We start from the raw sequence: 15446 nt of genomic DNA, 5'->3' as shown, positions 1-15446 counted from the left end.
GTAAAGGACCTCTATAGGGAGAACTACAAAACACTGAGGAAGGAAGTTGCAGAGCATGTAAGTAGGTGGAAAACCATACCATGCTCGTGGATCGGAAGAATCAACATTGTTAAAATGTCTGTACTACCCAAGGTGATCTACAGATTCAATGCAATCCCTATGAAATTACCAAAATCATTTTTCACAGATATAGAAAAAATAATTTTACACTTTGTATGGAACCAGAGAAGACCCCATGTAGCAAAAGCAATTTTAAGCAATGAAAACAAAATGGGAGATATTAATTTGCCAGACTTCAAACTATACTACAAGGCTGTGGTTATTAAAACTGCTTGGTATTGGCACAAGTGCAGGGCCACAGACCAGTGGAACAGAACAGAAAATCCAAATATAAAACCATCCTCATATAGCCATCTAATCTTTGACAAAGCAGACAAAAACATATTCTGAGGAAAAGAATCCTTATTCAATAAATGGTGCTGGGAAAACTGGATAGACACATGTAGAAGACTGAAACAGGACCCACAGCTTTCAGTTCTCACAAAAATCAAATCACGGTGGATAACAGACTTAAACCTTAGGTGTGAAACTATTAGAATTCTAGAAGAAAATGTAGGAAAGACTCTTACAGACATTGGCCTAAGCAAAGAATTTATGAAGAAGACCCCTAAGGCAATCACAGCAACAACAAAAATAAATGAATGGGACCTGATTAAATTAAAAAGCTTCTGCACAGCCAAGGAAACAGTCATGAGAATAAACAGACAACCTACAGAATGGGAAAAAATTTTTGCATACTACACATCAGATAAAGGACTGATAACAAGAATCTATTTAGAACTCAGGAAAATCAGTAAGGAAAAATCGAACAACCCTATCAAAAAGTGGTCAAAGGACATGAATAGAAATTTTTCAAAAGAAGATATAAGAATGGCTAACAAACATCTGAAAAAATGCTCAACATCTCTAATCATCAGGGAAATGCAAATCAAAACCACAATAAGATATCACTTAACTCCAGTGAGAATGGCCTTTATCAAAAAGTCCCCAAACAATACATATTGGCATGGATGCAGAGAGACAGGAGCACTCATACACTGCTGGTGGGACTGCAAACTAGTGCAACCCCTGTGGAAGGCAATATGGAGATACCTTAAACAGATTCAAATAGACCTACCATTCGATCCAGCAATCCCATTATTGGGCATCTACCCAGAAGAACAATAGTCATTCTATGAAAAAGCCACCTGTACCTGAATGTTTATAGCAGCACTATTCACAATTGCAAAGATGTGGAAACAACCCAAATGCCCATCAATTCAGGAGTGGATTAGCAAAATGTGGTATATGTATACCATGGAGTATTACTCAGCTATAAGAAATAATGGGCCGGGCGCGGTGGCTCACGCCTGTAATCCTAGCACTCTGGGAGGCCGAGGTGGGTGGATCATTTGAGCTCAGGAGTTCGAGATCAGCCTGAGCAAGAGCAAGACCCCATCTCTACTAAAAATAGAAAGAAATTATATAGACACCTAAAGAAATATAGAAAAAAAAAATTAGCCGGGCATGGTGGCACATGCCTGTAGTCCCAGCTACTCGGGAGGTGACACAGGAGGATCCCTTGAGCTCAGGAGTTTGAGGTTGCCGTGAGCTAGGCTTACCCCACGGCACTCACTCTAGCCTGGGCAACAGAGTGAGACTCTGTCTCAAAAAAAAAACAAAAAAAAAAAAAAAAAGAAAAGAAATAATGGCGATATAGAATCCCGTTTGTTCTCCTGGAGAGAGTTGGAACCCATTCTATTAAGTGAAGTATCCCAAGAATGGAAAAATAAGCACCACATGTACTCACCATCAAATTGGTTTCCCTGATCATCACCTAAGTGCACATTTGGGAATAACACCAATTGGGTATCGGACAGAGTTGGGGGGTGCGGGGAGGGGATGGTGTATTACTACATGATGAGTGTGATGCGCACTGTCTGGGGAATGGACACGCTTGAAGCTCTGACTCGGGGGATGGGCGGGACATGGGCAATATATATAACCTGAACTTTTGTACCCCCATAATAAGCTGAAATTAAAAAAAAGCTAAAAAAAAAAAGTTTACACAAATTTTACATTCTACTCCATAATGCACTTGCATTTATTTTAATGCAAAATACTTAAAGTTGCATGTTATAGAGTAAAATAAGCTCCTCAGGAATTTACCAAGTTTATTCTATAATTTTGCATATTCCTAGAAACATAGCCATCTACCAAACTATTAATAGTACTTGTAAAAAGTGTTACATTTCTGGCAAAGTAATAGCACACTTTTTCCTCAGACTATAAAAATATTTTATGATCAGAAAATCAAGTCTAGGAAGCATGGTGTCTTGAACTCACCATTGCAAGTAAGATGTCAACGTGCTGTCATTTTTATGCAATAAATTTGGATAAGTATAACACATGTAACACATTTACGATGAAATCAAAGCAAAAGCCTCCCTAGAATGTAGTCTAGTAAAATCTATAGTAATTTTCATGATACTATCAAAATTTATATTGCTGGGTAGATCATGAATTCTAAACAATTCCTGGAACCTAAAATTTTGTGTTGAAATTAAGAATAAATTCTATTCCCGTGAACCACCAAAAAAAAAAAAAAAAAAAAAAAATTACAAGGGCCAAACAAATCCCCAGCACATACGGAATCATCTCTGCAGAGAAGTGTTTGCTCCTGAATGACCAACACAGTGCAGGAAACACAAAACCCTTCATGGCACAAGGGTGTGGATTGCGGGTGGCTGATTTCATACTCCAAATATTCTACTGAAAGTTTATGGAGAGCGGAAAAATGAAAAAAATTAAGGCTTAAAATTGCATTGAATTCAGGTCCTGAGTCATCCCATTTCAGATGAACGAGACCAGGGCATTACAAGGAGAAAACCCGGGACTCCTGAGGAAGAAGAGTGAGAGGCAGAGACAGGTAACCCCAGGGTCTGAAAGGAAACCTCAGTTTCCCTCCACACCTGCTCCTGAGCTGGGAAATGAGCCCCTCTGGGGTCTCCAGCTGGGGGAGGAGCCGTCTGCCCCTGATGTCCCCCGGGCTCTGTGTCCTGCTTGCCAGCTTCTGCGTGCTGTGCTGCATTGTGTTGTCCAAGAGAAAGTCTTTTATCCATTTACAACTTATTCCAAAGTGTTGATAGTCAATGTATATTTGGGGACAGGAGAAAGTGTCTGGAAGGCACTGTCTGCCTTTTAAGCAGGTGAGAATATTTTCTGTCGTTACCACAAATGTATCTGAGACTGCAGGGGGAAGCACAGGGTCAGGAACTCAGAGAAGTCCCCCAGAGGAGATGGTTATATGGAGAGGAAGCCACGACCCCCCGACAGGAAACCGGCCCTTCCCCTCCACCCACACCTGCCCAGGGCTGACTGTGCGAACCCCTGAGGGGAGACTTGTCCCTGAGCTCCATGGATGTCCCCTGGCTGTGTCTCACCCAGGAGGACACGGCCACATCCAAGGCCTTCAGGCAGCTCCACGGCAGCCAGGCAGTGCTGATGGGGTTGTCCGTGGTGAAGGTGACGTGGCCCTGGGAGGACGGGCTTGGTGGGCATCTGAATCACTAGAATAGGTCATCCCCACCCACACCAGGTCCTTCCCAGGCATGTGGCACACGCAGCTGATGCGGTGTTTGACAACGCAGTGTCCAGATGCCCTGCAGGAGACTGTCAGAGACTCCCCAGGCCTTGTCCCCTCTGCCCAGACTGCACCTGCTGCACCTGTGTGCAGACCCCTGTGTGGGAGATACAGGACTCAGATCGGGGGTCTGAAGCCCACTCCCTGTGGGACCCAATCCCTGGGCTGGGAATGACCTTCAGGTAAGGGAGGAGCGGGCAGATCCCATCCTGGAGGACAGGAAGGGTGGTCCTGAAGACCCCAGCGGGGTGCTGAGGGAGACCCACTGTGCAGTGGGTTTAAACGGGATGTTCCCCTCCTGAGTTTGCACCTGCCCTGCCCTGCCCCGCAGGGGAGACTCCCCAGGGCGCACAGCCCAGCACCACGGGGGCAGCAGGGGCTGAACTGAACCTCCTGGGAGGGGCAGAGAAAGGCCCCAATAACCCCCCATCCTCCCCACACACTCTGGTCCAGGTGCCCGCAGGACTGACCGGGGCTCCATCTCGCCCACCCCTCTCTGTGACCCAGTAGAGGAGGTTGTCAGAATCTAAACAGAGTCACATATGGGAGAAAGAGAAAAAGACCAACCTATAGGATGCAGCCTGGAAAGACTATGGAGTGAGGAGTTCACGCATAAATGCCGCTTGACAAGAACTGTCACTCTCCTTCACCAGCTGGCACTTTGCACAGGAGCGTGATCGGGGCCTGGGCACCCGGCTGGGGGTGAGGACGGTTGTTCCGGCCTCCAACCATCCTCACCTTGCTGATTTGCCAGACGGGCACCCACGGCATTCAGGGCAAGTGGCTAAGTCCTTCTGTCCCTGCATTTCCACATTCCTGCAGACAAGCATGAACAGGGAGTATGTGCTTAGGCTTCCGAATGTCCACAGACTTGGGGGGATCACCATGGCTCCGCCCAACAGCTCATGGTGCCGCTTTATACGTTTGTGTCCACCCATCCCTGTCCTCCTCAGCCGCCTCTTTCCCTAGTAACCACGTAAAGACGCCCACCTTGCTGGGACCAGTCCCTTCCTTCTCCCCTGCGTCTGTTCCCTTCTCCTTTGTGTCCACCCTGTTCCTTAGTGTCTCTGAGGTCCAAAGGGAACTCTGAGGGCGAAGGAAATTGTCATGGTCTGAGATACCAGAAATGACCACCTAAAGACTGAATTGAGCCAAATCAGGAGTCATTATCAGCCGGCCAGCGACTACGCTCTGCACTGCCCAAAGGCGGCACAGAGAGCAGCAGGCAGCCTTTGAAATGGAAAGTTTTTATACTGTAAGTTTGTGGGTGGAAAATTATTAAGATTGAGCAAGCACGTGTACAAAAAGCCTTGAGTAAGCATTGTATCATTTTCTTATCTTTGGTGTAACAGGATCTGGGCAGTTTGGGCTCTGGGCCATATTTTGTTTATGCAAAACGTGGGGCTGTAATCATTTTACGCAGAACATGGGTGCTGTAGTCACTTAGGAATTTCTGTGCTGGGGGTACTGTCTTGAGTAAGCAGGAGCAAGCAGGTTTGCAGAAGCAGAATCGCAGATTACTGATGTTTCGGCACAAAACTCAGACTCTAACAGAAACCTATACAGCTTCCAAGGTGTTTCCCCGATCTTGCACAGCAGGGGCAACTGGAGTGAGAACCAGAAGGGCCTCCCTTTGTCCCTGCTTCTCCTGTGGCCTGGGCAGGGTGCGTGACATGCGTGCACATCCCCGAGGCCATAGGGCCACAGCAGCAGGACTCGGGTATAGAGAATCAGTTCTTCACCCGGAGAGTCCGCTTTGCTCTTCAAGGGAAGGAACTTACCTTACAGGGCCAACGGTCTGTTATCTCCCGTACTGGGTTAGTTATCCCGCCAGGAACAGTGTGTCATGTGCTGGGATCACCTGCACCCACCCAGGATGGCCCTATTGTACGATGTCAGTCCACAGGCCACACAGATGCCACCTTGGTCACGTGGCGCACAAGAGGTTGCCGTGAGCTAGGCTGACGCCACGGCACTCACTCTAGCCCGGGCAACAGAGAGAGACTCTGTCTCAAGAATAAAAAAAGCAGTAGCTCGATCTAGTTCTCATTAATGTATTCACGAGCCTTTAAGGCCAACGGGAGAAATAAATGAAATAAGAACTAAAACACTAGAAAGATCAAGAAGTCACTGATTTTTCCTCCTTTTGAAACATGAAAAATGACAAACACTCAGCTAGACTAACTAGGAGGAAAGGAGAAAGTAGTCAAATAAATAATGTCAGAAAGGAAAGAGAAAACGACTGATCCCACCAGAATACGACAGCGATGAGAGATGATGGCTCTGACGTTGGTCAAGGTCGTCTCCGTCTTCCCAGGTCACAGGCGGGTTCCTCGTGTCAGCCCCAAGGATGGGCACTGAGGAGTGCAGTTGTTGGTGCCCACAGGGTTCTGGGCAACACGTCGACATTTCCAGACACTGACATTTTGGCAAGAATGAAAAATCCAGTTCTGTTCAGTCTCTGAGTTTCCTAGAATAATTCAGTAGATTTTGAGGCTTGATTTGTGCAAATATATGGCAAGAGTTTATGCTCCCCAAGCATGTGACCATATAAGAAAGAAAAAGGAATGCCAGGGGGAGAAGGATTGAATTATGATCCTATCATGCGTGAGGGAAATATTCAGAATAAAATCCAGTTATCGTAATTCTGACCCCCGCAATCAGACCTGCGCCCCTTCCCCTGGAGTGGGGCTGTCTCGCTCCTGCACGGGGAAGTGTCTGACTCCCCAAACTGTACTGGGGTCTCCGCAGTCTCTGCACATGGACAGAAACCACTGGCTGTGAGAACCAGTGGGTCACGCTGCAGAGAACAATTCCTCGTGTGAATGGACACACTGAGCCAGGAGAAATTTAAGGAAACATGTGGCAAATATCAAAATTACAATTGTTTTGGGACTACTTGCTTGCTTTTATAGATCATCTGAGAGGCTCATGCAGAACCGTATTATCTTTTATGAAAATCTGTGAGCAGTGTGTGCGCCCCAAGGATTGACCTTTCCACCCCCACCTACGGGCGGTCCAGGAGCAGGCACCCTGCTGCCACTCTCCGCCATCCCCTCCTGGTTTGTGCAAAGACCCACGTCCTGTGGGGGCTGCGTCCAGGTGATGACACATCCTGGCAGGACCCTAAATAACAGTCATGGCTGGGAGACCCTGTGGTCCTTTTAAGAGAAACTGAGGCTCAGAGAGGCACCGATGCTTCTGTTACACTTTGCTTGGACTGCAGTGTCGTTAGGAAGTTCCACTAACGTCCCCCCTTTCTCCGTCCCTGGATGTCACACTGCTCCTGGGCAGACAGTTTCCCCAGCCTCACCCAGACCCCTGTGCATTTTCCCGCCTCCATGAATGGTAAATATTTTGGTGGCATATGAGAATGATTTCTCCTAATATAAGAAATGCTTCACGTTTAAAGACATCATTGGTAGGCACAGAATTCTGAACACGGACAGGCTCTCAGGGAAACTGTAAGATGCAGAGGGAGACTTAAACTTTTGCTGGAAAGCTGACTTTAACCTCCTGTGCTCCTGACATTAACCTCCACCTGCACCTGCCTGGGCTGACTCTGCTCCTTGTGCCCCGCGCGCCCCCTAGTGGCCCCGCGCGCCCCCGCAGGAGGTTTGTGTCTGGGCTCACACTGATGTCCCATCACTGTGTCTCTCGCACAGTAGTACAGGGCCGTGTCCTCGGCTCTCAGACTGTTCATTTGCAGAGACAGCGTGTTCTTGCTGTTGTCTCTGGAGATGGTGAATCGGCCCTTCACGGCGTCTGCGTAGTATGTGCTATCACCATTACCATTAATGTATGAGACCCACTCCAGCCCCTTCCCTGGAGCCTGGCGGACCCAGCTCATCCCATAGCTGCTGAAGGTGAATCCGGAGGCTGCACAGGAGAGTCTCAGGGACCCCCCAGGCTGGACCAAGCCTCCCCCAGACTCCACCAGCTGCACCTCACACTGGACACCTGCAAACACAGACACAGCCTGGTCAGAAACTGCCACACACACCCCTGTTTCTCTCACTCACATCCCCTCCCTCACCCAATATCTCCAGTTCTCCATGAATTACCTTGTAACAGAGCAACAAGGAAAACCCAGCGCAGCCCAGACTCCATGGTGAGTGTCTGTGTTCAGTCCTGATCACCGAATGGGGACACCTGGGAATGCCGGGGCTGGGGCTCCTGTCCCAGAGCTGCAGGGTGAGGGCTGGGCTGGTTTTCATCATCAGAGGGAGGGCCCTATTTGCATGTCCCCTGCTATATAGCAAGCTCTGGGGTGGGACAGCTGAGGGAGGGCAGGGTCCAGATGAGATGTGAGTGTCTGAGGGGGGATGTTTTATGCACTAGACTGTCATGGAGCCCCAGTTTTGAACATTGGAAATGAAAATGAAACTCAATCACAGTATTAATGTTTCAGTGAAAGTTCAGGTAATGATCGAAAAGTAATTAACTTTATGCAAAGGAAAGTTAGTCATTGAATATGCTGATCATATGCTGTGACCCATGTCTGTAAACTCATCACTTTGGGAGACCACAGTAGGGGGGGTCACTTGAGGCTGAGAGTTTGAGGTCAGCCTGGCTGGCAGCGCAGTGAGACAATGTTTTCTACATATTTGTATCTCACCCAGTGACTGTGGGTGCACCTGTAGTCCCAGATACTTGGGTGGCTGAGGCAGTGGGATCACTTGTGCCCACTACTTTGAGGTTGCAGTGAGTTAGGTTGATGACACTGTTCTGTAGCCTAGGTGGCATAACATGACCCTCTTTCCAAAAGAACAAAAAGAAGAAAAAAAAAATAAAAAGGAAAAAAAATTATGTCAGTTTTCAGTAATTTTATGTGATAAAATTGTCAGCCTCATCATTGTAGCATTTATGCCCATCAGGAATTCGTGTGCATGTGGGCGTGTGACAGAGTTCCAGTCACGGAGCCAGGAGACAGTTTCTGTTGTGATCTTGCTAATCCTTCAGGGGAAATTTCAGAAAGGTGTCTTCTCCTTTTCCACCCTTGTCCTATCTGTGGGACCCTGAAAACACTCTCACCACGTCCACACAAGGGGGGTCTGGAGGATGAGGCGGACGTTTTCTGCATATCAGTGTGAAACGTTGAGACAGGAAGCTCCTTGGGTGGATGAACTTTTGAAATTGGCAAAGATGGAGCCACTCACATCCTGGCTTCTTGTTTCATTAGGTTATGATTTTCCTTATTGTTTAGTTATTTCATGTTGCCTTTACTTTTTGCTAAAATAGCCAGATATGATGGTCTAGAGGCAATAAAACCAAAAGTACCTGATTTCCTAGTCAGGAGCCCCCACTGAGGTGAACAGTGGCGTGTGGTTCATTGTGTGCTAGGACATGTGGCTGAAAGCTAAGTGTGGGCACAGAGCTATTTTGTCTGCATCAGCGAAAAGTTCTGTGTATTCCTTGGATTAGATTCTCATTGAGATCCTTGAGACAATATTATTTGTTGATCAATCACACTTCAGTAATAAAACTGGAATTTATTAAGCAGTGATTCATATTACGAAAGAAAAGTTTCCATTACCATGTTGTGCTCAACTGGAGGTAAAATCAGCCCATGTGGGAGAAGTCATTGCCCTTTTTAGTGCTTGTCAATTAGCAAAAATTTCAGATTGAGTTGGTATGTTTTTACAGTAGTCCATGAACTTGGGATATTTTGCAAACAAAAGAGTTTCCCAAAAGTTCTGGAAAACCTATCAAAATTAACCAAAATGTAAGAAACTTCGAGATAAACTTCTAAATCCTAGAGACCCAACTAAAGTAAACAGGAATCATGCAAAAAATAACATGGGGATTAAACAAGTGCTGTAGGAGGTCATTACCCAGAACAAGAGCCTAAACCTACTTTGTGATGCCGTCTAAGCTTGTGAGGCATCACCACTGCTCACGTATCACACCATCCACTCATTGGAAATCTGAAATTGTTGATCGAATTAGCATTATGAAATTTGAATGTCACAGTTTTAAGCAGTTCTTGAACTCCCTTTCCCATTCTACCATGAGCACCTGCTTACAGCATTGTGGTCCAGTCCCTCCAGGACACATCAGTTGTTACCCTATGACTTGGTAACTGCACTGAACAAACATTTACATTTTACCACAACTGCTAGCATTTTCCCAATTGCATGTGAAAGTAAACAATTTGGAAAGCAGTTCATGCATTATAGACACTCCTATCACCACAGATTCAGGCTGCCTTTTGCTACATCTATTTAGCAGTCTCTCATCATGTTCAACCAGCACAGAGTGTGTGTTGGAGAAACATCAGGAAAATACTGGTCTTGAGCCATACTGGAACAAATATTATTAAGGACTTTAAGGGAAACACAGCAGTGCAATTCCAGGGAGGAAACCCTCGGGTTCATGTTTCACAACGACAGCATCAGTTCAGAATTCTAGACATTTGGAAAGCTGCTGTGGTAGAGAATGTCAAAATGAGCATCCCTGTAGAACCTGTGAACCTTCTGGTAATTTGAAACCCACAGCTGACCCACGGCCTTCAGGATAAGCTGATGAGCTTGGACAGTGAAAAGCTTTCACCCATGACATTGAACCAAGACCCGGTATAACTCCTCCTCCTACTCATCCTCATTAGTACTATGGTTTGTACTAATGAAATGTCTTCTTTTTTCCTGCTGACCTCATTGTTTTCCACCCATAATGGCCTTTGCCTGCTTTTCAAAAAGAATTTTAAAAATATTTCCTAGTTATTGAGTGGAATAAGAAGTCGGAGTCTCTTAGCTGGTGTCTGTCCGCTGACATCTGAAGGCCCAGCCTTCGTCTTTCCTGTTTGCCCCACTCATGGGAATCCTAGGAAGGAATCACAGGTGCTTTCTCAGCAGATGGTTGTCGGAGGCCCAGACCCCACCAGACCGTTCCTGGTAGTGAGAGCTCCCTCCCTTTCCCACCAGGGAACTGTTGTGAAAACCTGAGCCAGTCTCCCCTCTTGTCCTACGAAGTCACTTGGGACTGTCTTGAGAGGCCTGCCCTGCTCCGCAGACACCTCAGTGGTGGAGAGACTCACCCTTCCCGTGTTCACTGTGTGTGTATGAGTGTGTGTGTATGTGTGCATCTGTGCCTGCCTGTGTGTGCAGGTGTCTAACACCATCAGAGTCAACATCTACACTAAATGTCGGGGGGTCCCTCTGCCCTTGAATTCTGTGAGATATAATCGATGTTGTGAGCCTGGTGCTGGACACGGAGCTCCACAGTGTCTTCCTGCTCTTGCTTAGGACGCTGATTCTGTCTGCCCCTGACGTCCAGTAGGCGCTTTATCCTGCTTGTAAGCTAGAAGGAACGTGTACTTCTGTGTGCTGTCCTGCATTGTGCTGTCCAAGAAAAAAATCTTTTAATGATTTTTGGACTTAGGGAGAAGTGTTGACAATTAATGTACATTTGGGGAAAAGAAAAAGTCCCTGGAAGGCACTGTCTGCCTTTTGAGCAGGTGACAATATTTTCTCTCATTACCACAAACATATCTAAAACAGAGGGTGCAGAAGGAAACACAGAATCGTGAATTCAGAGAAGTTCCCCAGAGGAAGCCGTTTTCTGGAGAGGAAGCCACGACCCTGAGAGGAAACCAACCCTTACCCTCCACCTGCACCTGCCCTGGGCTGACTCTGCTCCTTGTGTCTTGGGCGCCCCCTGGCGGCCCCGCGTTGCCCCGCAGGAGGTTTGTGTCTGGGCTCACACTGATGTCCCCTCACTGTGTCACTGGTACAGTAGCACAGGGCCGGGTCCTCGGCTCTCAGACTGTTCATTTGCAGAGACAGCGTGTTCTTGCTGTTGTCTCTGGAGATGGTGAATCGGCCCTTTACGGCGTCTGCGTAGTTTGTGCTACCACCATTACTAATGGCTGAGACCCACTCCAGCCCCTTCCCTGGAGCCTGGCGGACCCAGCTCATCCAGTAGCTGCTGAAGGTGAATCCGGAGGCTGCACAGGAGAGTCTCAGGGACCCCCCAGGCTGGACCAAGCCTCCCCCAGACTCCACCAGCTGCACCTCACACTGGACACCTGCAAACACAGACACAGCCTGGTCAGAAACTGCCTCACGCACCCCTGTTTCTCTCACTCACATCCACTCCCACACCCAATATCTCCAGTTCCCCATGAATTACCTTGTAACAGAGCCACAAGGAAAACCCAGCTGAGCCCAGACTCCATGGTGAGTGTCTGTGTTCAGTCCTGATCACCGAATGGGGACACCTGGGAATGCCGGGCCTGGGGGTCCTGTCCCAGAGCTGCAGGGTGAGGGCTGGGCTGGTTTTCATCAGCAGCGGGAGGGCCCTATTTGCATGTCCCCTGCTATATAGCAAGTGCTGGGGTGGGACAGCTGAGGGAGGGCAGGGCCCAGATAAGATGTGAGTGTCTGGTTGAAGTTGTATGAGAATTATAATAGTATATTGTACATTACAAATTCTTCCTATGAGATCGTAATGTGATAAATACTGAGTATCTATCATCATATTTATTATTGGCACAAGGACATGGATCATGTGCTGTAAGTGTCCATGTCTGTTCCATGTTACAAATGTGAGAGTCACCCTAGGGCATCGAGGGCCTGTGTAATGTGTCAGGAGCTCACGTCTGGTGAGAGTGAGCTCTGGGATCTGAGCCTGTGCTCCTCAGCACTGCACACGCCTGACCCATGAACCATCTCCCGCACAGAGCTGAGCATGTCTAGTGCGGGTTCAAGAACTCTGTCATGAGAACATGTGTGGTTTTCCACACCTGGACTTTACCCCAACATAGGCAGAGGCCAAGGTGGATGCTGCTGAATTTTCAGGGTGCTTGGACACGTAACATATTATCTTTGTAAGACTTCTTACCAATATTATTTTTAGGATTTATGTGAAATAAGTTTTATGAGTTATAATTGACATGGGGAGAATGTCATATATTTAATGTGTGTAATTGACAAAAATTCACACATCCATAATCATTATGAAGACAGTGAGCAAATCAATTCTGAGTAATGTTTCCATTTCTTCTTCTGTCTTCACTTCTGTCTGCTAACCTTCCTCCTCCATCCCCTGGGCAGATACTTATGTTGTTAAACTACATTAGTTTTTATTTTCTAGAATACATAACAATGGAATAGTGTAGTCTGTACTCTTATTAACTCAGCATAAAGACCAGCAAACACAGTGGTACTGTGGTGTGCACCAAACATTCATAGTTGATAACAAGGGGTAGTATCCAATCAACACATTTACACTGTTTTTTCTGTTAAGATGTAGATGAACATACATTACTTTAATTTTCTGGGTCTTACAAATAAACCTACTTCTCAGCTTGAAGGTGTACACAAGTGAGAAACATTTTTTTTATTTTATTCTTATAACAACTTTGACAACAACAGATAAACTGCAGTAGTTGCAATTTTGCAAACATTATTTAGTACTTCAGATAACAGATGTCATAAGACTAAAAACTAACCCGAGGTGGGGAGAGATGAGTTTTGCAGAAAGTGACAGAGCCAGGGAGCTCGCTGCTCCGGGGCAGGGGCTGCCATATACAATGCAGGCTACGGCAGGATGCAGCTGCCAGCGTGCACTGGACTGCTGGAGGCTGAGCATGGTGAAGGCATCCTGCTGGGAAACGCTCAGGGGCCACGTGTTTAAAGGGATTCCCCTCCCTTGTCTCTGTCCTCTGTAACAGGGACAGTCACAAACTCTCCCTCTTGCGAAGGTTCTTTCTGGGAGAGAGGGATGCACACACTTCGGAAGTGCCTCCAGACCCATCCCCATCACCACTGTGGAACTGAGAATGGATCTGCCACAAACCCCACAAAACTGGCATCCTGCGGGCACAGATGGACCCTGTAGGACCTGGTAGGGAACAGAAGTCCCCAACAAGGTTATGTCCAGAGCCACCTCCCTGTTCCCTGTGGAATAAAACCCTCGATCTGCAGGGAAGGGCAGCACACCTGGAACGTAAGGACACCGAGGGAGAACCCCTGCAGCTGGGAGACAGAACAATGAGGGACAACCAGGGACACTGTACCCCAGGAGGACGGGCAAGATGCTGGACCATCAGCTCCTCTGGGGCAGAGACGGGGACACCTGGAGGCAGCAGCCAGACCCAGGACCCCCAGCCCACTAGAAATATAGCTCTGCTGAAGGGCAGACAATCCCACCTCAGCCCACCCCGTCCATCCATTGACAAATGTCAGGGGGACATCACAGGGGACTGCGTGTGGCAGAGCTGACACAGACAGACCTCTGCAGGACAGCACACGGTGCAAACATACAGCCAAGCAGGAAACAGAAACCGGGGTCACTGCAGGAATCTGAAGCCTCTGGTGGACGTAGAAGGAACAGCCTTCAACTGTGGTAGCCATGGCAGAAACTGATTCCAAATGTGGCCCCGAGGAGATCGTCAGAAACCTCCACAAGAAAGGCCTAGTCAAGGTAGGGTGTGAGAAACTGCAGGGAGAAGATGCATAAATACAGCATAGGTCATGAGGCCCCACCAACTGTCCAGTGCAATGTGTCTGGCTACCCACAAAAATTAGAAGACATTTCCAAGAGGAAGACAAAAGTCATAATGGACAAATGATCACAATATGATTTGTAAATGACACCATATTGGAATGATCTAATTCAATAAAATATTTAAAACAACCACAATGAATATACAAAAATCTCTACGGGAAAATATGGGCAGACTGTAGGGTCAGACAGGTGCCTGCTGCTGACAGATGGAAACATCAATAAATAAACGTAAAGCATGAAAAAACCATACAATGTGCTTGAGAATTGAAGAAGCCTTGGGTGCACTCGTCAGTAGAATGGGCTCAGCCCAAAAATGAAACCAGGGACTTAAAAAAGTGTCATTGGAAATGACACAAACCTGGTTTCATAGACAAAAAGAGTTAAGAAAACAGAATATCACTATGAAAATTGTTATATGGATATGTTTCAAATTCCAAAGGAAAATTAAAAACAAACAGACAAAAATCAATATTTGAAGAATTATACAGGCAATACTTTCCCAAATATTATGACAAACTCCAAGTAACACAGCCAAGAATCTCCTAGAATTTGAAGCTGGATAAACATGCGTAGACACACACACACACACACACACGCACACACAACACATCCATACACAACACATCCACTGTGGACGTAGGTCTGTGCACTTGCAAAGGCTCCCACACCTCACACACACACACACACACACACACACACACGGGCACTGCCCCGATGTTACTCTTTCCACTTGGTTCAGTTGAAAATATTTGTATTCATGCTATGAAGTAGTTCTCCAAAGTGGAGATTATATTTTTCTATGTGAAAGTGTGTCCATTCCAACAAATATTATAAAATACAATTAAATATATTTTGATAAAACTGAATGTATGTATCATTTTCAGGAAATGTACTATTTGGAGGTAACATAATATCCATTTTTCAGCTCTGTGTTGGTTTATTTTTACTGTGTGACAATAGCATCCTATCTAAATAGAAACGACTTTTAAAATGTTTAATTTCCGCTTAATAATTTTACATTTTTTGTATTACATGTGTATAAAATATCTAATGATCAAATCAGCCAAATAGCAAATTTATCACCTCAGACATTTATCATATCTTTGTGTTTGGAATATGCAAAATGCTCTCTTCCAGCGCTGGAAAGTTTATAGTGCATATTAATTTGTTAACTACAGTTGTCCTGCTGTGCTATAGATGGATGGAGTGTCCTACGTATATTTGTTAGGGAGGTTGGTTTAAAATCAAGAAGTCT

At 46.4% G+C, this 15446-nt stretch overlaps 1 protein-coding gene across 1 annotated transcript in view; it reads right to left on the bottom strand.

The window, feature by feature from the left end:
- Nucleotides 1–3267: 3267 nt before the first annotated feature.
- The window catches only part of LOC138379911 (uncharacterized), a 48156-nt gene continuing 35977 nt past the window's right edge, over nt 3268–15446 (bottom strand). Inside the window, exons 6-8 of the mRNA XM_069464887.1 lie at nt 3757–3891; nt 3483–3575; nt 3268–3288 (exon numbers count right to left, since the gene is read on the bottom strand). Of these exons, the coding sequence (XP_069320988.1) occupies nt 3268–3288; nt 3483–3575; nt 3757–3891 (249 nt within the window). The remainder of the gene's footprint in view (nt 3289–3482; nt 3576–3756; nt 3892–15446) is intronic.

This window comes from Eulemur rufifrons, unplaced genomic scaffold (genome assembly GCF_041146395.1).
Source record: "Eulemur rufifrons isolate Redbay unplaced genomic scaffold, OSU_ERuf_1 scaffold_220, whole genome shotgun sequence".
In the NCBI taxonomy this organism is placed as follows: Eukaryota; Metazoa; Chordata; class Mammalia; order Primates; family Lemuridae; genus Eulemur; species Eulemur rufifrons.
The sequence above is the reverse complement of the archived record's forward strand: the minus strand, read 5'-3'. Positions and strand labels throughout refer to the sequence as shown.